The following is a 19,629-nucleotide window of genomic DNA, read 5'->3' as shown; positions in this document are numbered from 1 at the left end:
CCCTAAAATGGTCAAGGTGCAGTGGGACTCTCCCCATACAGCGCATATGCAACATCTTTCCTTTTCAAATTTATTTTTATTTTTAATTTTTTTGGGGTGGGGAGGAGACTATAGGGCTGAATCTTAGTAGCCCAAGCGAAGTCTCGTTTGCCCGCAGGCACAAACACTGCACCACAGGCCTGCTCCTGCCTCAGTCCTTCTCACAGCTCCCCTTCCCCATGCTACGCGTTCACCAGCTGTGGGTTTACCTCAGGGCTTTTTTGTTCAGTTCTTTAGAGTGGCTGGGGAAACTCAGCCAGATGGGAGGGGTATAAATAATATTTTTTTATTATTATATTTAAAATTCAGTTTTTAAATCTACCCGCTTCTCTCTCTCAATCCCACCACATATTTCCTCAAGCTGCTTCCCCTCACACTCCTAGCCCCCTTTATTTTTTTCGAGCGGGAAAAGGCTTGAAGCTTCTACTCCAACCGCCTTTTTGCTTATCACCGGGTGAACAAACCACTTTCCCGGCTTCTCATTGGGCAGGCGGCGACGCGTCCAATCGCGCGCCAGGTGTCCCTCGGTCCGCTGAATGGGGTAGGCGGAAGGGGGCAAAAAACAACGGAGAGGTTGCGATTGGACGCGCGGGCTGCCCAATGCGCAAAGAAGCCGGCGCAGATCAAGGGGTTTGGAGGAGGAGGTGGAGGTGGTGTGCCCTATATGAACATAGGATTGGCCCACCTCTCCGGAGACGGACGTCGGCAACCGCCAGTTAACGCGAGCAGGGGGAGGGGAGGCGTGCTGGAATCACACTTTTGCCTCGGGCTCGCCCTCTATTGGTGGCCCTGAGCTCCATACCCTCGTGGTTAAATGTCTTGAGACCCGAGGGAGGAGGAGGCGGGCCTATGGGGGAGGAGAAAAGGGAGCGGAGGGAGGAAAGTCGGCGCCTTATTGGCCGCCCGGCTGCGGGTGCTGGCCAATCGCGCGGTGGAGGGAGAACCTCGGCGGGCCCCTTCTCTGCCACCCGGCCGTCCCCTCCCCTCCCCCCTCCCTGTCAGGCTTGGTAACGGCTGCCTTGGCTGTTCTCGCAGCGCCGTCAGAGCCAGTCTGGGCTGCAGGGTGAAGGGAGCTACCACGCCCCCCTGCGCGGTCATGGCGGGGGCAGCGCGACGCCCCTCTCTGGCCCCTGGTTTCCCTTGAAGAGGGGGCGGGTGTGTGTGGAGTGAGAGGCGCCCTTAAACCTGTGTAGGGAAGGGGATGGAGGTGAGGGGGTGGCCGAGCGGAGGGAGAGCAAACGGCGGGGGTTGCTCTCCCTAGGGCGGGTAGGTTGAGGGGTGCGGGGCGCTGAGGGGGGAGAAGGGCCCAAGGGAGCCGCTGAGGGGGCGAGGAGTTGAGGCGCGGGGGGCGCTGTCGAAAGAGTAAGGGGTCTTGAAACGGTGGGGGGCTGCGTCTGGTGGGCTCCCCCTCCCCAGAGAGTGGGAAAGCAGCTCTTCCGAGTTAGGTTTGAATAGGAAGATGGAGGGGGGTGGAAAGGGGTCGTCGGAAGGGGAGAGGCGAGGAGAAACGGGTGTCGCGGGCTGAGGAGCCTGAGGAAGCAAGGCGGGAGTGCAGAGGAATTTGGGGAAGCGGACGACTCGACAAGTTCGGCGTGTCCCTGGGATACCAGAACCGGGACACCCGGTTGTGTGGAACCAACTGTTGGCCAAGTCGTGTGTTTTTTTATTTTCACATCACACTCCCCCCCCCCATCTGCCTGCCATTTCTCAGTTGTTCCTCGGCAGAGAAATGATTGCCTTCAGAACAGCGACACCTGTTCGGCTCTCAGTCGGCTTAGTTCCCGAAAAGCAGAATTTGAGAGAGTCAAAGGCACCTGTGCAGTTTTCCCCCTTGGCTTTCTCATATATACGATTGCAGATCAGGCCTCGTTGATACTTTGGAGAAATGGGGAGGGGTATGTATGTAATAGACTGGTTCTCTCAAACTCAGCATAATAATGCAGTGTGTAGGCAGTCCGAAAGTGGGGGGGATGTTGGTATCTGTAAAACAAACAATTTAGATGTAGGTTAATTTGTCTTTCCACTTTTTTGTCTCAGCCCAAAGTAGCATTCAGAGGCACCAGCCGCTATTTGAATAGTGCAGAGTCCAGTGGAAGACTGACGGATGTGTTCAATAACGTTATCATGACAGGTTGCAGCTCCTTCTATGATTGCTACAAATTGCAGGTTCAGTCAGTTTTTTATCAACTTGAGATAATTTTCTTTTAGAAATACATTAGAGAGTTTTCATAATAAAGCATTATGTAGCATTACACTATTAGCATGGTTCGATTTGATTTTACTGGCCTGATAATAAACACTGTATTTGAAATGCATTAGAGCTGCTTCTCATGTGATTTCTGTACTTGAGTAATAACAGGGTACTATAAATTAAAGTATCATGTTGGGGCGGGGGGGGGGGCACGCTCTTTATATGTTACTCTAGTTCTGTGGTATCCAAACTCCCATCCTCCAGGGCAACTTGAAAATTCCTCAGATTCTTGGCAGGTTACAATTATTTTTATGCCTGTTGTAGAAATTGCAGTACATTGTACTTGATTCTGTAGAATTTTTAATTTTTACCTTTATTGCTCCTTTTAGTTCTTATATATTGTATTTGATTCATTGTATTATAATTTAAAGTCCGTCAGATTCAAATGGTAGTCCAGTAAAATACAATATAAGAAATAAAAGAAGAAATAAAAATACAATTAAAAATCAGTATGGAGTGGCTATGTCATCTTCCACCTTCAGCCACAAATTCAGACACGCTGCAGACGACCTGAATGCAGCTTGCAGACCACAGTTTGGGAACCCCTGCTGTACTCATAATGCTCATTTCCTTACCATCTGTGTCGTACGATGATATCCAGGAGGGCAGCGGTCTATAGTCAGTCTCCTGTCATATCCAGAAGAACTTGGAAGGAATGGGACTACATGAAATACTTACCCTTCTAATGTGTTACATTTCAACACTCACTTCTAAGTACATGATAACTCATTATAGTTGAACTTTAAGTTAAACATATTTGAAAACTTGGGTGAAAAAGCATATGCCCATGTTTGAATGGCAGTTAACTCTATTAATGTGCAAGTTCTCCAAGGAGTTCCAGAGTGGTGTGTATGGGCTTTCAAGCTGTTCTGAAAGGTAAAGAGTTCCTTTTTTCCCCAAACACTGCTTGGGCGTCTAGTAGAAGTATCCAATGTTTTCAGTGAATAGTGGACTTACTTTCTTTTAAATTATCTTCACACCCCCAATTGCTGTATTAGTGTGGTGCCATGTCCTCTAGTTTGATGAGCTGATGTGCTGATGCAGCCCTGTAGATTGATGATCCAGGTTCAGAGGTAGTGTTTGACTGAATACCTGTTTCTGGGACAACAGTGTGGCAGGGCTGTTTCTTTCTTGCTCTGTTAACTAGATGGTCATTTAGTTTGAGCTAATTTGAGCTAGTAGGGTACCTCTTACTTTCTTGTAGAGCTACATCAACTGCCCTAGTAAGCTACCTATTGTATGGAGTGCTAGAGAAATACAAATTGTGATATAGAGAGTAAGGTTCATACTTCTCCATACCATGAATGGCTAGCAGTGTACAAACACAAAAGGGCTTTCTCTGGCAGTACCTCATCTCTGAAACCCTTCTGAGGAAGACCAGGCATACTTTTTGCAAGGCTATGTTCAGGAAGAATTTGAATAATTTTTTATTTCTTAAGATCATTGGAAGGGGATAGGTATATATAGGCACTGTGGTTTCTATAACTAATCCTTAATTATTGAAAATTGTCTCAATGGATTTTATGTTGTTAGCTGCCTTCAGTACTCTTCAGGAAGAATAGATGGGGAATAAATTTAATTAATAAATAGCCCCATCTTTCAGTGAGAGAGTAGTACACAATATCTTAACTCCCTTCTGACTGCATCTGCAAATAAAATAATATATCCTTTAAAAATAAAATTTCTGAATAGCTATCTTCCATTTGCTTCTCAGCTAAGCATCCAGTTCTGATAGATAATTTACAGGCATCCTAACTTTTAATGGGATTTAAAAGAAAGGTTTAGCAAATTCAGTTTAACACTTGCATATTAAAAGTTACTACTTATCAGATTGTCCATAATGAATTTGTGCAACCATGGCTGCTTCAAACATTTTCGTATTCTCACTTAGCCATGAATTGTCTAGCTCAGGTGGGCAGAAGGTAGATTACTATCTTCTGAAAGATCTTGGAGTAATCTACTCCAAGTATAGTAGTTTGGCAAGTATATCTGATTCTCACTTGTTTAACAAATAAAGAAAGCTTGTGTGAGGGAAATGAGGGATTTTTAATGGAAAAGTAATGTAAACTTAGTTCTGATAGAAAAAAAAAGATTTAAAAGCCTGAAGTAAAACCTGCTTTAGGTCTTATACAAGTCTTGTCTCTTTAGCTCCTTAGCAGTTGGTATTGGTTGTTAGACTTGATGCTGGAATATAGAACTAGAAAATATTTCAAATTCATTTTTCCAAACATTAAAGAGAATTGTAAAATATTTTGTTCATTAAAAGTACTGTATAAATGATAATATATGTGAATGAACAGCCATGGAAACTGAACAAGCAATCATTTCACCAATTAAAATTCAATGCATAAGGCATAACTCAGTTTTCATTTTCAATTACTTTGATCAGGTATCACAGTGCATTTATAAGCTTATATTTCCCATGGAGACAGAATGTGTTGTATACCACATGGGCTTAGGCATGCAGCATTACACACATTACTCTATTGCTGGATGTTTTCCCTGGACATCACACTTTCGTGCATCCAGTATACAAAACTGTGGATTAGGATTACTTCATTGGGGGTCATATGATGAACACATCACTTTGACATACTTTATTCATTTACACAAGTAAAACTGATTGCACACTGGATGCCTTAGTAATAAATGAAATCCAAATAGAATTCCCCATAGTACAAAGTGTTTTATAATAAAATTTAGCCCAACAAGTATAAATTATCTTCCACTATGCAAAATCCTGCTGAATTGTGTTAAGTTTCAACAACAAATTCCCTTTAACTGGGAGAAGTAATAACTTACTCCTACCTCAGAAATTAATTTGGAAACAAATTTTATTTAGTGTTGTTTACTGGTTTTCTTAGAAACTAAAAAACAGAAGTATGTTAAATTAGGGAACATTATCTCTGGAACTGTGGGGGGAAATACTCTCAAGGGTTTTAAAGCAAAATGTAGCTATATTTGTGGTTGCTATTATATACCTTTGCTGTAGCCTATTTCAGATCAGTAAAAGTCCCCGCCCCCCCACCTGTCAAAGTGGCTGAGTAATCTCTCTTTAGTGCGTGTGATGTGGCTCATTTGCAGTAGTCGTGGGGACGACTAGTACTGTCTGGAATCAATTAGCTGAACTTGATGGCCTTTGGTCCTTTCCAACCAATTTATTCTCAATTTAGGAAATTAATTATGAAATTAATGCATTAAAATTAATATTTTAAATATTAATTTTCTCTTCTTGAATTTAAAATACAGAGTGAAGAGAATGTAGACTTACGGCAGACTTACAGTACTTCAATTTCTACAGCTTCTGAATGTTCAAACCACGCTGATTCATCTCTTTTCTATGTCCCATGGTCTACATATGCAGATGATATTAAACAACCCCCTAGTTCTCAGATTAGTGTAAAGAACAGGTACATAATTTAACTGTTATATGACTAGGAAGAGAAAATTGTATGGTAAATAGTTTGCTTATTTTCATTGCATTAATTGCTAGTTTCTACAGGACTGAAGGGTACAAATTGACAATACATGTCCAAAAAACATGATGTGTTTTTTGGAGAGAATTTGTGAATGGTGGGTTTTTATTTTTCATGTTCAGAATCCATCTTGACTCTATAGTTGGTGTCAGAATTGAGTTCTTTTCAGGTCAGGCTAGCAACTCAGAAGTTTTTTTGCTTTTTGATGTAGAATGCAGCTATGCTCACTTTCTTTAATTTATATTGCTTTGATTTGTTCCATATATTGTAAAGATGTCCGTCAGGCATCAGCCACTTCATTCTGTTCTTACCACCTATTTATAGCATATGAGAATGAGCAACTCCTCTGAAGCTTTCCTGATTGGGTCTGGGTGGGTGTGGAAATCCTGAGCCAAACTTAGAACTCAGAAAGGTATTATTATACCCTCTTCTATACCCCAACCACACTCCCCCTGCCCATGTCATTGGCAGGAGCAGCAGAGGGAGTTGAAAAGTAATACTTCTTTCCTTTTCTCACCCCCCTCAGTCTAATAGAAAATGGATTTGTGGCTGTAGTTATTTCAAGAGCTCCTGCAGTTGCATGAACTGTAAGAACTGCATCTTCCATAGTTCACTGCACCCCATCACACTTGGTATAATCTACTGCACCACATCAGTGAGGGCAAAAGAAGAGGGGAGCAAGCGAGCGAGGGAAGAGAAGATTTATTTGTGCTTCTGTTGTTTTTCCACTGATGGGGGAAGGAAGAATGGGGGAAGGAAGGGTAATGTTCAGAGTGCGTAGCAGGGATGGCATTAGGGTGTGGAGAGGAGTGGCAGGTTTTTATTTGAGTGGGAGAGGAAGTTTGGAGTATGTAAAATAGGTGTTAGGAACCTTTCGCCCTCTAGATATTGCTGAACTACAACTTCTAGCAAGCATGGCCAATGGCAATGAATGATTGGAGTTAGAGAGCTGAAGTTTCTCCACACTTGCTATAAAACATACCTTTCCTTTTGAAGTGGGTTTTCCAGTGCCCTGAAATATTCTTCTGAGCCTGGCTTGGGAGAAATTTGCCAGCACCACTAGAACTGGGTTAGTGTACGGCATATGTCAAAGGATAGAGGTGTGATTTAGATGATCTTGAGATCCTGGTATAGCCCATTGAATCTATGGATCCTTTATTTGGAAACTTTCCCAGTGTTTCATTCTTCCATGGAAATTTTCTATTTCATATATTTATTAGCAACAATGAATGGGAGCCAAATGCAAATACAGCATTGTGCAAATACAATATTAGGCAAAGTTGGTAATTTCACATTTCTAGCTTTGTTTATTAAGGTAAAATAAACATGGCCAGTAAGATCAGTCTAGGGCATAAGAAAATTGATACAAATTACCTGAGTTCAAAATCTTGTGTTAAACCACACCACTGTTTATCAGTTGATTTACTTACAACATAGTAACATCATTTTTCTTCCTGCTGTCTAAAATCTTACAAGAGATTGTTTAGCTGGGCTGCCTCAACTTGGAGTGGGGAAGCTGGTTCACCAGGCTTTTACTTTTAGCTCACCATGCTCTTTTTGGCAAGCCATGCCTACCTGCTCCATACATGACATCAGGTGTGAGGCAGGTAAGGGCAGGGCTTCAAAGGAACAATTGGGAGCTTAAAATGAGTTGCCAATTGTTCCTTTGCTACAGCAAGACATTCTTTTACTGCCCCTTAGCTGATGGGTGGCAGAGGCAGCCTTGCTCCAAGAGGGTTAAGCAGTTCTAAACCGCTGAAAAACACAGGTGGGTGGGACCTCCAGTTTATCAGCAGTTTCAATGGAAACCATTTCTCCATCCCTATACTGCTTCTTTGACTTCTGACAACCAGAGGTTCAAGGAGCAGTGTGGGACTGTTTCAAAGCTCCTTTGCAAGCAGCCCCACTCTGCTGTTTGAACCTCCTGTTTTGAGAGGTTCATGTAGCAGCATGGAGCTATTTACAGACTTTCAAACAGTCCTGTACTGTGCTTTGAAGTCAAAGCTCATTGTCACCTGATATCACGATGATGGGTGAGTGACAGGTTGGTGGACCTGCTCACCTGTCAGATTTGGCCCAGCAGGGGTAGGGAGATAAGGATCTGACCTGCCAACCAGAAAAAGTTTCCCACACCTGTCCTTGGGGTTTGCCTGCAGCAGGGATGAACACATTGTATGTGGTTCAAGTCTGCATGCAGTCAAATATGTGCAGTCTGCATGTGAGGCGGACAAGTTAAATTATTGAATCATTTGTATATTCCACTCATCGACAGGTTTAACATGCTGTCATTCATAATAGTCTGCAAGAATTCTGAACCGCAGGCTCTCATAATATGTCTGGGTGTACAATGTACTATAAATAATCTGAACAAAAAAAGAACTTGCTGGGCTTCAAGTCAACATGATGGTTGTGACGTGGGTCTTTGACAGCTTGGGAAGCAGCACAGTCAAGAGGTTAAAGGGATTTTGATTTTCTTCCCCCTTTTGTAGATGGTGAAATGTCTCAGTGGTCTACATTTAGCCTTTACATTCCATGCTAGCTCTCAAACAATCTGTTAATGTGTGAGATCTTTGTGGAACACAGGCAGCTCTAAAAGCTGCAGTTCCAGGATATTGTTGATTTTTTTTTAGTGGCAAATGTTATAGCTAGAAATAATAGAAATGTAAATATGAATATAGGCAGACATTCTTAGCAAATACTTAACCTACTTTTCTCACCCCACTTAGGATTCAAACAGAAAGAAATGACTATGGCAGTGAAACAGACTTATATGGACTTGTGTCTAACATCTTGGAAGAACAAGATAAATCTCAGCCATATTTTGCTGACGGGTTGGTAATATATTCAACATAGGATAGTAATTTCCTACACATCTACTCACTTTTTCCAACTGCTCTTGTTCCACTGAGAATATTCTGCATCTGCCATCAGTGGAAGCTTGTAATTTCTGCTGCCATTATCAAGAAGGCAGTAATGCATATTAACCTGAATCTTACATTTTTTATTAGTGTATTTGTGGTTTTGGCAAGTACTTTAAACAGCTTATTACACATCATTCATATATAAAGATGTGCATTAAATAAGTGGTATGCCAACTACATGCAGACCTCAAGTATCGGTTTTGAACCCCCCCCCCCAAAAAAAAAAGTTTAGTGTGATCTAGCTTGATACATGTCTCTGGCTTTCACAGTCTTCATTTGAAATTACACCAATAGCTCTGACAACACACTGGCCATGGGACATACCAAAAGTAAGAATAAAGATTAGTATAATCGGTTAAAATCTATGTAAGGAATTGTGCAACTGTTTATGTTTCATTCTTGTAGGGCGTGCGCCTCCAACTTAAAATCAGTATGGCCTGTGAGCACAACCCGATTTACAGACCACCCTGACCTGCTGTCGGAAACAAAGAGGCCAATAGATGGAGCCATCCCTCAACAGACTTTTTATGGTGGAGAAACTTTGCCCGTGTCTGACAAACAGTATATGCATGCTGGTCCTGTAGCATTGCAACAGAAAGTGGATGACCTTTACCATGGGCTCACTAACATCGACATTGATGAGCAATGGCTGTACCCTTCCAGAAATGATCATGTCAGCTGTTATAATATTCAGAACAATGAGAATGCAAAGACACCACAGTTTCAAGACTATTCATATGTGAAAACATGTTTTGCCCCACAAACCAGTCTTTTAGAAGCAATAAAAGAATCAGGAGCAGATACTTATGCTTATGGAAGGGATAAGGTAGGTCCTAAAGGACATGATGCACAGGTGCACCAAAAGAGAGCAGAGATGCTTCTTTCACAATTCAGTAGATATGGTGAAAGTGCAGATTATTGTAGATACCTGGATTATTCTCATCCAAATAAAACAAAGCATAATAAAAATGCAAATTATAATGTTCAAGAGAGTAAAAAATTGCCAAGTGGAACACCTGAGTTACCAGCTTTAGAGACTGATAATTATAGTAAACTTTTTCAAAATAAACCAGCTGTTCAGAAGAAAATGGAAGATGTCTCTTCAGAACAGCAGAATTTTACATTTCAAAAGACTACCGGACTCATGTCAGAAAAGCAGTTTGTGAATGAAAATTCATTTACCCCTGACTTTGGTTTAAAATCAGATTTTGCCCTCAAATCTCACACAGCTGTTTCAGGGAGTGGTGATTTTGCAAATGCTACAGAAAATTCAGAATATTTCAAATCACTGAATATCTTATCAACAAACCCAGTAACTTCTTCATCAGGCACAAATCTAAGGCCAACATGGATCAACATACAGACTAAAAACAGTTCCTCCATCCCTATTCGGAATCAAAGCACCTTGATAAAGTTGAATAATCATTTAACTGCTGGTTCAAAAGGTTCCAATCATTCTTATGATTTTTCTCAGTTGCCATCAAGCAATGCAACTTTAAGCAATAATTTGTTGCTCCAGAAATATTGCCAAGAAAACCCCACAGTATTTTCCGGTTTTGATTTCAATGATAGCAACGCTGGAGACAGAGTTCAGTCTGCCGGTCATACAGAAGGACTGGGTAAGGTAACAGAAGAAAGTCTTTTTGAGTCCATGATTGACAAAAAAATCAAACCAAATGGTTTTTGTGATAACTATACGCAGCAATATGGGATCATTGAAAATGTGAACAAGCACAATTTTCAAGTTAAATCACAGAATGGACATTATGATGCTGAGGACGGACAAAAACATCTAGATGGACTGTCACAGAATACTTACCAAGATTTACTGGAGTCTCAAGGTCACTTCAGTAGTCACAGGCAAGGAAGTGGAGACAATATTGTCAGTAACCGTGTGAACCGCACTCAGGCTTCTTGCTTTTCAAACAATTTCATGATGGGTGACTTGAGGCACAGTCCAAGTGTTCCACAGCTTAATTCAAACAGATTTCCTTTGAAATCTACCCATCCTTTTGGGCATTCTGTCATTCCCCTGATGGATTCTTATGATTTGTTCTCCTATGATGATTTAAGCCACTTGTACCCTTATTTTAATGATATGATGTACGGAGACAATTCTTTCACAGGCTTCATGCCAACATTTGGATTTCAAAGACCAATGAAAACTAGGAGTGGGTCAGCCAGTGAACTTCATATTAGGTTGGAAGAATGTTATGAACAATGGAGAGCTTTGGAGAAAGAACGGAAAAAGGTAAGAAGAAACATGCATATCAGAAGGGAGTACAAAACGGGGAGTAGATACAGCAGTGAACAGAATCTTTGAAATTACTTAATAAGTATACTGAGTAGTTTCAAATATTCTGTTCACTACTGTATCTAAGAAATAGAAGGATTAGGCTAAGCTTATAGGAACAGCTTTCTTATCAATGCCTAGGACCAGAGACAAGGAACAGGTTTGGGCTGCTCAGTCTTCAGTCCTGATCAATTGGAAATTGCTGGCACAGTTGTTTAAACCAGTACTACTTTAGAGAGGTCAGGGTCTTGTTAAACTGTTCGGTAATCTGATCCTGGTTAAAACAGCCTCAAGCTTGTCAGAAAACATAAATGTGGTGCAGGTCCAAGAACTGATAGTTTTGATTGCTGCAAAATCTTTTTGTGGACCACTTGAATGGAATTTGCAGGCAAGAGGCAATTTAGTTTCTAGCCTCTAAAGCCCAATCGAAAAAAATACTTCTGACAGTTTTCCTAACATTCCACAATTCTATTCTAGCAGCCTCCTTTGAGCTCATATTCCTGCATTTTTTGCAACATAGTAGCATTTTAGAATGTCACTTGTGCTTGCTGGAGCTAAATCGTTTACTTAGCTGTATGATGCAGCTTTGATTGCGTATTAAAAGACCTACCGTATTGGCCCCGATAGAAGCCTCCCCGGAATATAAACTGCTCCCTTAAAATTCTACAGGCACTCACATCACACCCGTTCTGTTTTACCGTATGTCTGTTTCAGCAGTGATATCGTAAAAGCCAATTTTTGTAAGGTCGCAAATTTAAGCCGCACATTAACTTTTCACGGTCGGAATTTGTAAAAAAAGAGGCTTATACTCAGGCCAATACGGTATATACATAATGCATATTCTAAATTGTTGTGATACGTTTTTAGTTCTAACACTGTTCCAATATAATTGGTGTTTGGAAGTTAAAATAATGGACATTAAAATATGCCCGTTTTACTTTTTGAAGGCTCTGAATGTAATTTATGGTCTGTTAAAATTAGTAGGGAAACCTTCACACTGACCATTGTAGATCTAAATTGTACCCTTTCTACAGAATTCTGCATAATTCTTATTCTCTGCAGGCAGCATGGCAACAATTAGTTAGTTATTTTGCAATACTTTGGGTAACAATATTTATGTTTTGTTTTCAATTTGCTCCCTCAGCTGCAGGTGTGTTTTGCTTCTTGAGATTTTGAATTATTCTAGTCCAGCTCAACACCCTTTGTCAAATTAGAAATAGGATGCTGAGTTTTGTAAATATAGGTTACTACACTATTTTTTATAAATAAAGGTTACTACACTATTTTTTATTTTCAGGAGTTTGGGTTTGGCTTCACAACTGAGATGCCACTAATGGCTGTGTTTCAAGTAGATACCCTCATCATTTGTATCCCAAAAGAAGAATAAATCAAGTTTCCTATAATATACTCCCCATAATTTACCGTCTTTAACATGACAGATTAATTGTATCTTTTCCAGACTGAATCAGCTCTTGCCAAGAATTACCCTGGGAAGAAAGTGTCTAGTACTAACAACACTCCAATTCCAAGACTGACATCAAATCCATCCAGAGTTGATCGCTTAATTGTGGATCAGTTACGAGAACAAGCCAGAGTGAGTTATTTAATGTCAAAATACCAAATTTTGACTAGTTTGGACCCTTCACGCCCAAGACCTTATCAGCCTCTTCTGCTCCCCAAACTGGCACAAGTATGCCTCTAATTCTGTCTCTCCTGAACATCGGAATTGTGATGCTAGATGTTCCAAACACAAAACGTATATGGTTGTTGGAGGGTATCCGCATACGGGTTGTTCCTCCCAATTGTTCCAGTTGGGAGGACAATGCAAAATAGCTTTGTGTACTCCATTCTGTGTGAGGCAGAGCCAGTCCTAATTCCAGTTCTATCTGTCTACAATTTACAAAACCTTGGCAGAGGCAACAGATTAAAAAAAGGAGACATTTTGTCTGCTTCTTGGCTTCAGACCCTACTAGACTGGTCTTCACAGCGTAGGAAACCCCAGTAGTGCCTTCCCTGATCCTCGAGCCCTTTGGGAAGCAGAAAGGTTAGAAAGGCAACGCACTCCAAAGTCGGACCATTTCATCCATGCCTGAAAATTGGAACAAATCACACAAAATGAAATGAAAACACAGGGCCAAACTACATGTGTGCAAATGGAAGCTCAATGGCTTCTTCTTTGCTTTGCTCCAAAAGCTGCTTGAGAAATGGCAAGGAGGAGGCACTTAAACCTGTCTCCATCTCAAATTACCTCTCTAAGTGAAATATGACAACCTTAATGGGGCTGAAGTTCCAGGCAAGTTGGGAGAAGTGATGTAGTAGATCAGAGGGCATCAGAGATGTCCTGTTTCAGTCTTGTAAAGCAAGGATTGGATTAGTACCCAGTGCACATGAACTCACATCTTACAGCAGGCTGCACACAAGAATACCTGCACATTCAACTGTAGAAAAGGTGTTTGGTTGTAGGGAGTGGGAACTGGAAAAAAGGGAGAAAAGTTCAAAAAGTTGGGGAAGTGATTATGTAGTTTGGTTCATAGTCTTCTGACCTACTTTGGATTACTTGATTAGCAAGGCAGCGCTTATCTTCTGAAAAGTCATTTCATAGGGAAATCTGGTCATTTTTCACCATGCATTTCTTTTGAGGTCCTGATCCAAAATGGGTTATCAAAACTTTCCCTTTGCTTTCCTGGCCAAACCTCCTGGCACTGTCCTTTCTGAAGCTGTCAGTGTAGTTCTTAATCTGTTTTCTGTAGGTTCCCACAGCCAACCTGGTAAACCTCCTATAGGCTAGTCGCTTTCCCTTGCCCCCCAATCAAATCCATATGTTCCTTCGTTGAGTTAAACCAGATATATTTATTTGCCTTAGAACTGCATGGCTTTGCTGGCATGAAAATGTGGTTCTCCCATGTAAAAAAACCCCAATAATTTAACAGAATTCATTGGGATGTGGGATTTTTTCCTTCCTTGGTGAATTTAGTTTTGATTGATATATACATACAGGCAACTCAAAAGTTCAACAAAGGGCAAGGATGTAACAATTCAGAAGTGTGCCTTGAATTTATGCTGTTTGAATTTTAGTGCTTTCTGTACTTTGGGGAAGAACTTGGTTGTGCCTTGCTGGATTCAAGAGGGTAATTAGCAGTGAAGGCTGATACATTAGAGCACGCCCATCAGTCTTGATTTCTCCAGGCCCACCTGCCTTCTCATTTACAACCAGTTCCAGAGGGTGGCTGTGGCTATCTGCTTCCCCCTTAGCTTCAGTTTTCCCTTAGTTGGTGCCACCTCCATTTGGTGTTGCGCCCCTTTTAAAGCAGAGGTTGTATGGCCATCTGTCAGGGGTGCTTAGTTCCAATTCCTGCTGCATTGCAGGGGGTTGGACTAGATGACCTTTGGTAACACCTTCCAACTCTACATTTCTATGATTCCCACCCTACAAGTCCCAGTGACCATCTACCACCACTGGTGATAAAGTTTGTAGCTTAAGAAACATGGTTTTATATTTATGCATTGTGCCTTGATAAACTGACAATTAAAAAAAATCAGTAAAGCAATGCATTATAATTTCCTGGAACTAACCTTTAACTAAACCATTGGTGTACAGCTGAATTAAACTTCAGTATTACATTATGACTTTGGTTCTAAATACCCATTAGAATTGTTTAAGACTACAGTATGTTGTTAAAGTGAATTAGGAATCAGCCTTTTCAGTGCCAGGATAGCATTACTTAGGAACCCTATATAGGTTTATGTTAAGATTATTTTCAAATCAACAGGGTTCAAAACTTTAGCTTCTCATTTGCATTAGATGACCTTGAAACGCTTAGATTAAAAAACCCATCTTGCTATATGACTTGGGGATCTGCTCTTTGAGAAACACAAGACCAAAAGCTAGTTACATGGTTCCGATTTAAATGAGATGTTTGTAGCTGTGGATTTATAGACAGACATCAACATACCTTATAAGAACTGCTATATAGAAAGGAAGAGAACTATGAAAGAATTTAAATTGCTCTTCTTTAATATTTGCAGGTTGTGACTCTGCTGGGAAAAATGGAACGCCTGCGAAGTTCTCCTCTTCATGCTAACATCTCTACTGCTCTTGACAAGCACCTGGAAGCAATTCACATTGTGCAGTCCCGTAGAAAGGATGAAATTGTCAATGCTTCACATCGGCAAAGACAAGGAGCTCCCAGATGTCAAGATGATAGAGGTGCACTTTTCTTTTAATATTTGTTCTCCCAGTTTCTCTGCCTGGAGCTGTTTTAGGGCTTTTGCTCCAAATAAGAGAGGCATGTTTAATATTTGGTTGAAATTTACACACCTATCAAAGAGTAAGCACATTGTGTACTAGATAACAATTTCCAAAGTAGTATTAGATTCAGTAGGATTTCACCAAGGCTGCTTTGGAGTACAGTGGTACCTCGGGTTAAGTACTTAATTCATTCCGGAGGTCCGTACTTAACCTGAAACTGTTCTTAACCTGAAGCACCACTTTAGCTAATGGGGCCTCCTGCTGCTGCCGCGCCGCCGGAGCACAATTTCTGTTCTTATCCTGAAGCAAAGTTCTTAACGTGAAGCACTATTTCTGGGTTAGAGGAGTCTGTAACCTGAAGCGTATATAATAACCCGAGGTACCACTGTAAATGATTTGATCACTACAATCCAAGAATTGCTGTGCAAACAAATTCTTTTGACTATGGTGTATTGACTGCTAAATCAGTTTACTGCCATATACTGTAAGTCTCCCCTGGCACTTTTGGGTTTTCATTACAGTGCTAAACATTGGTACAAGGTTCAGAGTTGAGATGCCAGATTACTTGATGCAATGAATCCAGAATGTCTTCTGGAATTAAAGAGTGGTATTCCATCATGTACACTGGTTCTTCTTTCGTGCTGTTCTTTTTTACCCAGGGGTCAGCAACCTTTTTCAGCCGTGGGCTGGTCCACTGTCCCTCAGACCATGTGGTGGGCCAGACTTTATTTTGAGGGGGGAAATGAATGAATTCTTATGCCCCACAAATAACCCAGAGATGCATTTTAAATAAAAGGATACATTCTACTCATGTAAAAACACGCCGATTCCCAGACTGTCCACGGGCCGGATTGAGAAGGCGAATGGGCCGCATCCGGCCCACGGGCCTTAAATTGTCTACCCATTTTTACCCACCATATGAAACAGTGGTAATTGGAACACTCTGAATTATGTTAGTGGAATGCACGAAAAAAAACACTCCACCACTCTTTTTTAAGGAGAATTAGGAGACCCAAACTCCTTTAAGGAGCGAGAACTTGTACTCACAGATGCCTTCTGCACTCACTACTTACAAGGGACTTCATGGAGAATTTAGTCTCTAGGCCCTGCCAATAGTAGGATTTCCCAGCCTTTCATCATCCCTAAGAGATGTTTATCCTTTATAAGACAACTATCAGTTATTGTTTACATGACTTTTAGGGAAACCTGCTTCATTCACATTATGCTTGACTGATTAGCTCAGAAATCTTTATCTCCTTGAATATCTCTTGCAAATGGATTATTGAAATAATGGGAGATGTGCAAAAACACAAATGTAAGTTTAGCTGTTTAGCTGTTCCTTTTTGCTTCACTGAGTCTTTGAAGAAGTTCCTTGTGGATTGTGTTCTTTAGGGAGAGAATGTGTATTTGGCATTCATAATTTGCATACCTTGCATTTCTACCACTGTTCAAACTGACAGGAATTATTCTTGTACAACAGCCAGTGAAAGCAGCAAAACATTAATGCAGTTTTCTGTGCTAAAGTACACAATTTTGAACACTTCAAAAGAGTAGCAACATCAAATATTGTTTCCCCCCCATCTCAGATGTTTTTGCTCTTGCGCTGGCCATTAAAGAGATGTGCACAGCAACACGCAAAGCTCGCACTACGCTGTGGTGTGCCCTTCAGATGACCTTGCCAAAAACAACCCCGACAACTGGAACAGCGGATGTGGAAAAAGCCTTACATGAGCTAGTCCTACCTGAAGATAAGACCTATGAACAGATGAATAGTGGCAACCCTGCGATCCAGAGGGGAGAAACAAAAAAACATTGAGGGAAAAATAGAGATAATAGATATGGATGTATTATAGCACTGTACTAAATATTGTAAATGAACTTTTAAAGCTTTCCTTCCAAATTAAAAGTAAAGAGATACGTGAACTGAAGTTTGCTTATCCTAAACCCAGCAGCTACCTGCTGAGTAGCTGTTAACGCAAGCCAAGAAGCCTTTGATGTTATCAGAATCAATATATTGACTGGGCAGATCAAACGTTGTGTTAAATAAATCAGAAAGTTTTAAACTGCCAAAGTAGAACTTAAATCCATTCTACAGTGCAGGCATATGCAATGATCATTCTGCCTGTGTGATACAGTTCTTTTAGATTTCGTTAGTAATTCTGTTTTCAAATAATGAATTTGAATTACTGTCACATGTTACTGTGTGCAGTCTAGTAACAGATAAGTTTTGATTGTGATAGAAAAAGAATTTGTTCTCTTTAGACAATGAGTACCTGGAAACAGGAAGGAAACAAAGCTAAACATACCCAGTATGAATGTTAAATGAAAATATTTAAAAATACTTATTTATGAATTTGAAATCTTAAGAATCTAAAAGAAATTGACCAGATTTTCTTAAATTAGTGATATTATATAAAGCCATTATCTAACCATGCATGTTAGGGAACATTAAAAAAAACTTGCAAAAATCATTTGTGCCTATTTTAAATAATATCAATATTATCTGTTAAAAGTATTTAAATGTGATCAAAATTACATTTATATAATTGAGCCTTTAGCAGTTGCACTGCAGCTGAAATAATGAATATTTTAACACCCTTGGTTTACTACTTTTAAAGAGGGTATCAAGAAGTTCTGAAGTGCACTTTCTTTGACGTTAACTCTTTAGCCAGTTTGGTTTGAGATTGTTTGGTGTATATTTTGTTTTCTTAGTTTGCTTCTGCATACTTTAGCACTGTTGAATGCTTGGTTTTTTTTCCTTAATATCTGATCTTTTTATTGTATGTGAGTAATTTATTCAATTAGCATGTTATTATGTGGCTCAGGCGATCTTGGGTTTTAACAATCTAGCATGAAGATAAATACATAATGTCTGGATAAAATTTACTTATCTACCCTTGGTTAGGTACACAGATATTTTAAACATCTGTGTTCTTCCAACTTTTAGAAATCCCGGTATGCTAAAAAGTGTAATCAAACTACAAATTGCCTTTAGATGATGTAAGGGACTGATTGAGATTGCAGGAGAAACTGTAGGGGACCATTTTGATCATTGATACGACTTTCCATGCTGCCCACATAAACTTCATAAGGCAGCAGACTCATACCACCATACCATAGTAGCCACAAAGATGGGTTGAATTTTGACATTGATACGTTACATGTTATGAAAATAAATATTGTACTATCTTTACTCTCGCCTAATAAACTGGCTTTTTGTTGAAAAGAATGCTACAATTTCTACATTTGTATTCCTATCTTTGGAAGTAATTCAGGCTCTTGCTATCAAGAGTTTTATGTCAAACCTGAGGCCTCCATAGCAGATCATGTCCCTCTCTGTTTTATCACTACAGTGGTGCCTCGCAAGACGAAATTAATCCGTTCCGCGAGTGTCTTCGTCTAGCGGTTTTTTCGTCTTGCGAAGCAACCCTATTAGCGGCTTAGCGCTATTAGCGGTTTAGCGGCTATTAAAGGCTTAGCGGCTTAGCTGCTAAAAGGCTATTAGCAGCTTAGCGGCTTAGAAAAAGGGGGGGGAGCGAAAAAAAATCTCAAGACTCGCAAGACATTTTCGTCTTGCGAAGCAAGCCCATAGGGAAATTCGTCCTGCGAAGCAACTCAAAAACGGAAAACCCTTTCGTCTAGCGGGTTTTCCGTCTTGCGAGGCATTCGTCTTGCGGGGCACCACTGTATTTCCAAGACTGACCGTGAGTCACCACAATTATAGAACGCCTTCCCTTTTAAACAACTTGACAAAAGTCCGATCTGAGCAACTTTCAGAAACCACGCAAGCCATTTCTTGTGAAGATGTAGGTGCTGAGGTTAAACGGGCATTCTGGAAGACTGGTGGCTACAATTGTCGATCTGTACCTAAATTATAGACAGCTGCATACTAGAACACAAGGCAATACTTTCCACTTCATTTTTTGAAGTAAAATTTACAAGCTTCCAGAAGTCTGAAAGTCACATTCGAAAGAACTTCAAATCTGTAAGGCAGAATGCCCTCTGTAAATATCACCCATGAGATGCCTGGGCAGGCTTTTATGGGCTACATCTACAAAGACATGTGAATGCCATCTATTAGCAGTCATTCAGATATTAAGTGCCTTCTCTACTGTATATATGGCCCACCTTTAGTTATTGATACAATAATGTGGAACACCCTAGAATCCACCTGAGATGAGTCTTCCATTTTTCCTTCCAACTCCTTGTTCACCAAACTTAATCCATCTACTGAAAGCAGTTTCCTTCCCTTGGAAATAAACAACTTTCTATAAATGAAATCATCCTTGATAGCGCAAACACACCAAAGATGGAGGGAGGGAGGTCCATGATGGTCCTGTTTTCAGAGGGCTCAATAGGTGCCTCATGAACAAGACATAATGTCCTTGGTGCCTCATACC

The 19,629-nt window shown here is 40.6% G+C and overlaps 1 protein-coding gene and 1 long non-coding RNA gene across 9 annotated transcripts in view; one reads left to right on the top strand and one right to left on the bottom strand.

The window, feature by feature from the left end:
* LOC308460619 overlaps positions 1–935 on the bottom strand; it is a 67,034-nt gene extending 66,099 nt beyond the window's left edge. Inside the window, exon 1 of one of the 4 annotated variants that reach the window (XR_013978641.1) lies at positions 725–935. This is a non-coding gene — a long non-coding RNA (uncharacterized lncRNA). The other 3 variants (XR_013978642.1, XR_013978643.1, XR_013978644.1) reach the window with 3 other exon arrangements.
* MEIOC (meiosis specific with coiled-coil domain) lies at positions 504–18,458 on the top strand. Of its 5 annotated transcripts, none has more exons than XM_080976617.1 (8): positions 504–580; positions 2,077–2,205; positions 5,540–5,700; positions 8,493–8,597; positions 9,093–10,938; positions 12,440–12,574; positions 15,007–15,187; positions 16,816–18,458. In XM_080976617.1, the coding sequence occupies exons 2-8, from the start codon at positions 2,164–2,166 to the stop codon at positions 17,043–17,045; spliced, it is 2,700 nt and encodes an 899-aa protein (XP_080832743.1). In that variant the 5' UTR covers positions 504–580; positions 2,077–2,163; the 3' UTR covers positions 17,046–18,458. The 5 variants fall into 5 exon arrangements, with proteins under 5 accessions (XP_080832743.1, XP_080832742.1, XP_080832741.1 ...); XM_080976616.1 differs by lacking the exon at positions 504–580 and adding an exon at positions 1,051–1,194; XM_080976615.1 differs by lacking the exon at positions 504–580 and adding an exon at positions 1,055–1,205.
* Positions 18,459–19,629: the final 1,171 nt, after the last annotated feature.

This window comes from Podarcis pityusensis (genome assembly GCF_964106645.2).
Source record: "Podarcis pityusensis genome assembly, chromosome: 13".
Lineage (NCBI taxonomy): Eukaryota > Metazoa > Chordata > Lepidosauria > Squamata > Lacertidae > Podarcis > Podarcis pityusensis.
The sequence above is the reverse complement of the archived record's forward strand: the minus strand, read 5'-3'. Positions and strand labels throughout refer to the sequence as shown.